This window comes from Nanorana parkeri, unplaced genomic scaffold (assembly GCF_000935625.1).
Source record: "Nanorana parkeri isolate BGI_ZX_2015 unplaced genomic scaffold, ASM93562v1 scaffold211, whole genome shotgun sequence".
Classification (NCBI taxonomy): domain Eukaryota; kingdom Metazoa; phylum Chordata; class Amphibia; order Anura; family Dicroglossidae; genus Nanorana; species Nanorana parkeri.
In genome coordinates, this window is record NW_017306479.1 from 223,755 (window position 1) to 233,501 (window position 9,747).

The 9,747-nt window shown below is 40.2% G+C and overlaps 1 protein-coding gene across 1 annotated transcript in view; it reads left to right on the forward strand.

The window, feature by feature from the left end:
- Positions 1-9,747, forward strand: part of WWOX (WW domain containing oxidoreductase) — an 811,799-nt gene that overhangs the window by 172,701 nt on the left and 629,351 nt on the right. The window contains exon 7 of the mRNA XM_018555739.1: positions 5,723-5,908. Within this exon, the coding sequence (XP_018411241.1) occupies positions 5,723-5,908 (186 nt within the window). The remainder of the gene's footprint in view (positions 1-5,722; positions 5,909-9,747) is intronic.

The following is a 9,747-nucleotide window of genomic DNA, read 5'->3' on the forward strand; positions in this document are numbered from 1 at the left end:
ACTCTTCTTTCTCCGGAGGTGGACAGATGCAGCATCTTGTAATGATTATTTTCTCTACAATATTCTCCTGTAAGTCCAGGGTGGGGGGCAGCCTCATGATGCCCTCACGGGACGTGGGTTGAATAATGCTGGGAGCTGTTCTACTGCTAAGAGGACCAGTGACTTGCGGTCTCTTCCGTGCTGGGCGAGGTATTCCCCCTGCCTGTCCCAGCACCCAGCCCACCTTGTCCCGCCCCCAACCTGGTGACGCCCCACCCCGGAAATGCTCCGCCCCCAACCTCGTCACCAACCTATGTGTGGAGGAGACAGGGAGGAGCCTCCCTGTTCCTCACTTGCACGTCACTGGTGAGGCATCAAGATCGATGTCCTCAGTGTTTTTCTATTTTGTTTTTTTATTGGACAGCTTGGATCAGTGGCGCTTTGCCATTGGTCCAAACCATCCACAGTAGCTCTTGCCTCACTATGTTAGATTACACAAGCAATTGGGAAGCCTGCTGCTGTGTAACCTAACTTAGCTGTCAAAAGCCAGATGCAGCGCTCCATCCACGACATGTTACACAGCGGGGAGGATTTCCTTACTGTGTAACCTGTTACAAGCCGATCTGAATGGAGAAAAAGCTGTCAGTTTCAGACTTGAAGCTGACAGCTTTTTCCTCCATAATACTAGGTGAGGCTCTGCCTCCCCTGGCCGCACACCCCTGGTAAGTACTGCATTCAAAGCTGCCTTTTTATTTTTTTAACTGTTGCTTGGCAATCAATTTTTAACATTTTTGTCCTGTCAGGACATGAGCTTTAGCGATGTTGCTTGTCCTTCCTTGTCCAACAAACAGGTTAGAGTATGTCTGAGTCATGTGGTTAACCAAGCTGTCCTGCTGTTTCAGTTGAGGTCAAGGATCTGGCTGTGCTGTCTGGCAAGTACTTGAATCACAACATTGGCTGCACTGATTTACAAACGCTTTGGCAGTTCAAATGGTTCCCACATTTGTATTCCATATGTGTGCTTCACTACTTGCCTGCCATTAAGCTTTAATTTAAATAACAGTAAATAACAGGTACAGCTATTCAGAAGGTATCACCAGTGTAGAAATACATCATTCTCAGAAACCCCACAGACACTTAATAGAGGTGGATATACAATTGAGACTACAGATTCCCTTTAAAACCATCCACAGAAAAAAAAAGAAATGAAATTCAAGCTGAAGTCTCAGCTTGTTGTACACTCTGAATTTAAAATGCAGTCCTTGTCCCTCTTGCACTGAGGGTCAGGTTGAAGTTCCAGCTCTTGAAATAATTCAGGTGAGATTTCTGATAGGGTTGTGAAAGGGTCACTTTAGGATAACACGAACAGATAGTGTTTGAAGAATTATGTCCTGACTTGTTTGTTTTAGCAAGGGACCTGTCTTCACCGTGCAGGTAGTGAACCTTTTCATTCCTTCTGTTTTTTTTTTCTCTCCATACTCTTTCTGATAAACCAAGCTGGGAAAGTCAAGTCAGGAGATAGGGGGGGAGAGTGGAGGCGGCAGCTGCTCAAGGGAGCGTGGGGATACATTTCAGGTGCTCCTATTTAATTTCTGTAGACTTTTATCGAGAGAGAGGAGCCGGGGTCATTTGACAAGTGACCAGGAGCTGCTTCACATTTCTCCACTCACTTTGTCATGACAATCGTGTTAAATCACCCGCTGCATTACTCTGAACCAGAGTGTCCATGTAAGTTCCTGTGCCGGAGATACGCTGCAGATTTCTCATGGAATGTCTGTGCATTTACAGTTCAGCTGCACCTGTGATATGTTGGATTTCTTCGAAGAAAAGCAAATTAAAATAAATGAACAATGTGCGTCTGATATGGGCCCTATGCGCCCAATAAACTATGATTGGCGTTGTAGAGGAATGCAAATTGTCGCACGGCACATCTGATTGTGGCGTAATGCAATTCACATAAACTATTATGTCGTAGTGCTTATATTTTATTAGGCATAGAAACCATGATTCTGACTGTCTTCCGCCATCATCCTTTTGGCGCAAAACCGCACACCTCCTCTGTTTTAAATACTGACACTCAAATCAGATCGTGCAACTTTTTGTGCAACAGTCAGGTCACAATCCATTCTGTAAGTGCTGTTATGAAATTGAATATGTATTTTCATATTACAATTAAAATATGTAAATTATGAATGTATATATGATTCAATTGTACTTATCATTTCTTCTTAAAGATGCTCCTAAGGAAGCTGATAGCAAAACACGTTGAACAAAGCCACTTTAATTCGCATAATTGAACATTTTTAACCATTTATGGAAATGTTTATATATTAAGAATTGTAGTATATGTATCTCAGGTGTGAAATGATTATGAGTAGATAGTGGCTCATGTAGGTACTTGTGTTAATTAAGCGAATAAATAGATGTTGCCTATGCTATTTTTATGTATGTCTGTTTTACACATTGTGATATAAGAATTTTTAAAAAAGGGTTTTTTTTGTTTTTTTTTTAGATTGACATCTAAAAAAAAACCAGTTCCTTAAAAATCGTTTGCCTACTTTGCGATATATCACACTTAGGATTTTTTTAACTTTTGACACCCCTAAAATCAGCATTTAATGTGCTAAACATGTGTCCCTCCTTCAATAGCTTATTGAACTGGCCCTGTATGTTAAAGTGGCACTAATAGTTTATTGAACTGGCCCTGTATGTTAAAATGGCACTAAGCTCAGGAGTTAAATTTTAAAAATGCATTCACATAACTTAACTATTAACAGAAATGTATCTTATTTGTGCATAACTCCTTTAGAGATCCTCAAATAATTCAGAGATGATTTGAGGATCTACAAAGGAGTTATGCACAAATAAGATTCATTTCTGTTAATAGTTAAGTCCTTCCCCCTGGAGGGTGGTTACTTTTGTTCCCCATGGTCCCTCTGTGTGTTGTAAAGCTCTAGTAGCTATTAGAATTGCTGAGTACTTTCTGTCTCCAGGACAAATAGAGACAATGGATTTACCTAAGAGTAGACAATGACCGTGATAAAAACCTGACATGAGTTTTATTCATCCTATCTCTATCCAAAACTGTTTTGGCTGTTCATACACTTTAAGAAGGCTGTTTAATGCTGTTAAAGTGCAGGACAAGCTTTTCTCAACTGTTTTTTTTACCCAGAAGGAACCCTATAAATAATTTTATGGTCTGGGGGACCCTTGCTAAAAATTAGTATATCAGCAGCTCACAGTGCACTAGTTGTAGAACGTTTTATTAAATAAAATACCAAAGAATGTTGCATTCCTAGAGTATTTAATAAAAAAAAAATTAATTAGTAAGAATAGAAATTTGTGGTGTACACTAGTTAGTAAGTAACCCCTTCCAATGGTGGTCACTGGAAAATTGCCTCTTAGCATTGGTGGTCAGTGTAGGTGGGAGATCAATTTGCCACTGCTCACTGATAACCTATTTCAACCTTACGGTGCCCATTCACTGGTGGAATTTCGGTCCGTTTTTAATGTACCAGTCAAAACTCACACAGTGTGTGGGGCTGTCAGCTCTCTTTCAGCCGGCATTCCACAATCAGCTGATCGAAGGGGCCAGCTGGAAAAATGCCACTCAATCAGAGCTGGCAGCCAATGGGCTGCTCGCTCTGATTGAGGATGCTGACAGGTGACGGCAGCACCTGTCAGAATACAATGTAAACAGCAGAATTCCTGCACGCTGTTTGTGTTCATGGAGGAATCAGGGCAATTTTTTTTGTTCAGCCCACAGGTTGAACAAAAAAAATTGATAGTTCTATGGCCAGCCTTATGAGGACCTACAGTTGAGAAAAGGTGCAGGACTATTTTTGCTTTACTTTGTGCCACTCACCAAAATGTGACTGGTTTTCAGGTTATCTAATTCTTATTCCGCAGATTCCATGATTTTCATTTTTTGTTATGTGAAGGCTAAGAAGACTGAAAAGGTTTTTGCAAGTTGGAATAAATTGCCCTATAGTTTGAAGCTGTGTCTGTAGTATATACCAGTGGTTCCAGGTGCAGAGTTGCATAACTCAAGGCAAATAAGGATGACTAGCGTGACTTTTCCCACTCTCCATAAATCAGGAATAAATCCCCTGGTCTTTGTGATGCAAACCACAGCTTGTAAATTCCTTTAGTTGTTAGAAGACAATATTCACAATATTTAAGAACTTCTTGGGAGCTGCTTCCATAACCTGACTGGTTATCCTGTCTCATAGTAAAGAAAATGTTAAAGAAAAACTATAAGGGAGTTGGGGTCATTTTATTTTATTAAAGTTTCATAGCAATGTTTTTTAAAAAAAATTATTTATATAAAATCTTTGTTTTTCAAATAAACATTTAGTGCAGGGCCCACTCATGATACAAGATTCACATTATGGACAGTAAAATGTTTCCAATGCAAAATTTGCAAAAGGAATGGCTAGAAGGAAACTCAGTTTCAGAAGTAGTAGAGCTTTATCCTGCAGGACATGAGACCTCTTTTCAAAAAGTTCAGGAAAAGAATTGGCTTAATCAATAGGTATTTATTTATCTCAAGCATTTAGGCACAATTAATTGTGAGCGTTTTTACATAATTTTTCATTCACATCAGTATGGTGGAGGACAATTTAAAGTGGATCTCAAATCAAACATTATTATTAAAGTTTAGAGGAGGTTTGGAACTGTAAAAACCTTTTTTTTTTCTTGCTGTCTGTGTTTGGGTAGATTTCCCTTTTACCTCCTATGTAAGGTTTACTTTTAACCCTGTCGGAAAAAAAACAAAAAACTTTCTCCTGGAAAGGTTTAGTCTGCTCAATGAGAAAGTTTTTTTTTTCCTGACTGACGGTGGGACCGATGTCAGAAAAAGAAAAAGAGCAGAGAAAGCGCTTCTCTACTGGGTGGCCAGAAGCCCCTAGGCGACCCCTGGCAAATCGTCATTCGACCCCACAAGGGGTCCCGACCCCCAGGTTGAGAACCACTGTCCTATGTGGTCAGTGGGCAGAAATTGGGGGGGTCAAGAAATAATGGCACTGCAGCACACCTAACATTGCAACATGCAGGGTTGATTGCAGCATCACAGCTGCTCCCACATGATAAGGATACGCACTAAAAGGGAAACCAGTAGTGATTCAGATTAATCAATACTTATATCTGTACATTAATATTTATAAAAAATAAGCATCCACTGTATATGTTTAGATATTACACCAATATTTCCCCAATGTTGGGTGTATTATTTGAATTACACAATACTTCTTAGGTTTTCCAGGTGAAGACACCTCGTTCACAAGATTCTGATTAACATATAGAAAAAAAAATCTTTATTTCCAATAGAAATGAATTAAAAACACTTGAATGAATTGCTGCAGGGCCCTGTATTTCTCTGTACATAGAAACATGTAATATATATTAAATATTGTAAATGTAAGTATTAAAGGCACACTATCCCTAAATCATTACTAACCAGCCACAAACATATGTCCAGTGAGTAGGCATGGGTCTTAATTGTTTTAATTGTTTTGTGAATTATGTGTCTACACGTGGAAACATTAGGTATTTTGTGTTCTACTATGTTTAAAATGTATAGTAGTTGTGGAGGTTGTACAGGGATACTGTACGTAAGTACCAAGTAGGTGGAGTATAATTGTGTAACATCATTTTCTTGTTTTCGCCTTACTTCTTATGCAATGTTGCAAACTAAAGAAACGTTTAAAGCCTTATTTAAAATGTCACCATTGTCTTGTCACAGGCCTCTCCATGCGTTGATCTGCAATGCTGCCATTTTTGGACTTCCCTGGCAGTTGACAGAAGATAATCTCGAATCAACTTTCCAGGTCAATCATCTTGGCCACTTCTATCTGGTTTCTCTCCTGCAAGACATATTACGCCATTCTGTCCCATCCAGAGTGATTGTAGTGTCTTCTGAATCACACAGGTCAGTCATCTACTAGGACTTTATTATTTTGATTGTGGTCATTGAATAGCTGTTGGCTGGCAAGCCACATGAGGCTCTAGGCTCCCCTTGGTGTTGAATGCAGTACTGAAAATTATTTGCAGATGCTTAGTTTTGGTCTCTCTGAACACTTGCTACATTGTACATGTTATACTGGCATGCTTTTCTTATATTAATGCATCTCAACTCTAATCCTCAAGTATCTTTCTATATGCCATGTTTCTAGCTTAGATAAAAATGAAGCGCTAATAGTTCTTCAAGGCAGGCGCTTAGAGTCAACAAGTAAAATAATAAATTAATATATGCAGCACAAGCTTTAATTTATTAACTGCTTTGAGTACCTTAAACACGCAACCTCTATTTCCTGCTTATAAAAATTAGATAACCACCACCATCCTACAGTCCAACACCCATCTTTTCAGCAACCTTTTCCGGCATTTTGATGAAGGGGTGAACAGTGATTAGGGGAAAGTTACTCAAGGCAGTGCTTCACTTTCATAGAATGCAGGTACAAGTATGACAGCTTATTCCATCTGCTTTTTCTGCTTTTCACTTTAAGAATACTGGATCATCAATTTACATATAGAGCACCCCTTACTAGCACAAAATCAACTCCCAACCAATCAACTATCAAATGGCAGAACTTTAATAAGCAGTAGAGGTTTTGGCATTTGGCAGTGACAGTTGGTGGAGCTTATTGCAGGTTAGAGGTGGAGCTTAATCTCAACTTGGGTAGAAGTCATTGCCTTATGTACTGCCTAAGCTTAGGGTCAATGGGGCTCCTTAGGAACAAAAGAATCTGACTGAAGACTAACACAGCTAATAACACACATTACAAGGGACTGTTTTTACCTTTTAGAACAGGATTGGTTCACTTCAATAAAAACAAAGTCACCTTTTTATTATCTCTAGCACTGCTACAGAAATAAAAAATATATATTGTTAAACATTCCAGCAGGTACTTTTTTTTATTTTATTTCAGTTTTATTTCAGTTTATTTATGTAAACCACTATCAATCATGAAACAAGCCTCCCTTTCCTTCGCAGTTTAATCTGCCCATTGAGCGGTCTCGGAGATGGAATAATAATTGATTATATCTGAATGCCACGACCCTTATTGATTTGTCATTCAACAACTTCGGCATCTAACCAAGAAGAATGGGAAGATATACTAAATTGTAAATAGTCTACTTAAGGACGGGAGACCGGGTCTGTTCATTATGGGCTGCTTTATTCATCCCCCCCTTTTTAAGGTTGGGTGGTTTGCAAAACATGTTAGCTTTTTGAAATCCAGCCCTCATGCCTTGTAATGGCTGTGAGACAACACCCACTTAATTTTCCTTTCCATTTAAGAGATCTGTAATATTACAATAGCCTGTTATTGAAACCCATCATTTTCCAAACATGCTCAATTCCTTCCCAGACTGTAATTATTTTAAAGCAATTCTGTAAATACATTACTATTGGTCTTTACATGAAATGACAATCCATATTAATGAATGTTGTAGAAACAGTTGTACAGAAACTGCCGATACAAATGTAAGTGTGCCGTTATCACAAGTAACATATTAATTTGATTGTCAGCTTGTGGTACTATGAACAGTACAAAGGTGACACATTTGATGGTATTGGGGGTAAGATTTGTGCTGTTTCATTTTAATCCCTGAGGCAGTACTTAAATGTCCACTATAGAGAAAAATTATTGTATTTTGGAAACTGTATGTGGGTAATAGCTATACTCTAATTCAGTACATGAATTCTTTTTTTTTCACAAGCATTTTTTTAAGACCAAAGAATAACAACACAAAAATGAGAAAATGTTAGCATGCAGTTTGGTATGCATTTTCAACTCATCTTTTCATTTGCTCTGCAAACACACAAAATTATGAAGTACTTATTTGTATTTTGTCGAAAATATGTAAGCTTACCACCATTGCCAACGGTCCTTATAAATCCTACACTAAAGGTGCCCATACACTGTACGATTCTCGTACGAGAATCGCGGGAAATCCCGCGATCGTACGAGAATCGTACAGTATATGGAAGGCGTGCGACCGTTTCTACTGTACGGTCGCACGTCTTCCATCGAACAAGCAGGCTGGAAAACCCGCCGGGAATCGTACGATTCTCGGCGAGTGAGTGGCCTGCTTGTTCGACAACTGACGAACGGGCCGGTGTGCGCACGCGCACATTGCCCGTTTGCCGTCCTTGCAAGCCCGCCCCTCATTGCAGTCATCACAAGCCCGCCCCATTGAGATCTGCCCATCTTGGACAGGCAGATCGCAAGTACGATCTGCCTGTCCAAGATGAGCAGATCGTACGTTTTTTTAAGTACTTTACAACCATCGCAAGATTAAGGTCTTGCGGTGGTTGTAAAGTGTATGGCCACCTTTACACTTCACAGTGTACAAAATTGGCTTACCTGATTATAGTCCCAGACCACGCCCAGGTAACCCCTTGATTGCTAATGTAGCTCCTACCACCTTTTGTGGAGTGGCTACTAGAAATTTAGTGTTGCCAGAGCTGTAGTCAGCAATTATAATTGCCATTTATCTGGTTAATTCCAGGTGTTCTTACATTGATTGTACCTACCTGAGTGGGGTGTGACCCTGCTGCAGTGTGGGACAGCCAATGGGGAGCATTATGAGTGTGCGTGGCTCACCAGCCAATCACTGCTGGTTTTATGGTCAGTGGTGTATGCTGGGGAAGTGTATATACAGTATACTCAGAGACATGTGGGAATTGACATGTGCTCAGTCTTAGCCCAGTCTTGGTTGGAGTTCCAACCTGCCCCGGGCTTGGCCTGGGGCAGGAATGCTCAAATGTGGGAAATGATTTGCTAGGCCTTGTAGGAGGCCTAATACTGATTGAGGAGAACCAGAGAAGCGGATTGTTGCTGGAGGTGTCTGGTACTGGAATGGACCTCAGAAGCAAGTCTGGTGTCTCTCCTATTGAAGATCTCATGCTAATCCCTCTTCAGCTGTTGCTCAAAAACCCAGTATCAGCATGTGCTCCTATGGATTATGTACTGTGGAATACTGAAAGGGACTGGCGAGTCTGGAGTTCTGTTCTGTCCTATTTTTGCCTTGGATGTCCTAAGCCCTATGCCCTTTCTCCTAAGTATGAAGTTTTGCATTAAAGTTCATCATCATTATAACTACAGTCTGGATCTTAGTCCTGTTGGTCACCAGAGAAAGGTGGTAGATACTATTGGGGGCAGCTAGATGATAAAATCCCTAGACAGGCTATGGAAGACCAGTTTATTCCAGCAACACCTTAGGGGTGAGCGCTACACTAACAAAAATATATTAATATGCAAAAAAACAGGACATTTTTATGTGGATTCACCATGCTTGTAAGCCAGCCTGTAGGGGTCTATTTATAAAACAACAAAAAATAGCATAGCTATTCGTCCAGCAAAACTGCATGTCCATTTGTTCTGTAGAAATTAATCAGTTGTGAGAATGGGGCAAAATCAGATGGTCTTCAGGATATTATCTCTTCTGGTCAAATGTTCTTGAAATATTATGGGCAGAAGTGAATCAGGGAATACCAAATTATGGCCACTGGATGAAGCTAAGGTTCATGGAAATTAAAAACATCTAAGCGAGCAGTCATTCAATGTAACAGATCCCTGTAGTAGCAATGGTTACATTTATCTGCTAATTCTTTCCAGCGTTCTCTAGAATTACAGCTTCATCTAGTGGAGGAAAGAGGGCAGCAAGCACACTGCAAACATTGTGCAGCAGATCAACCATGCTCCTCTGCCTGCCCCCCCCCCCCCCCCCTGCGACCGAGACCCCGCCGCTCGAACCCTCCTT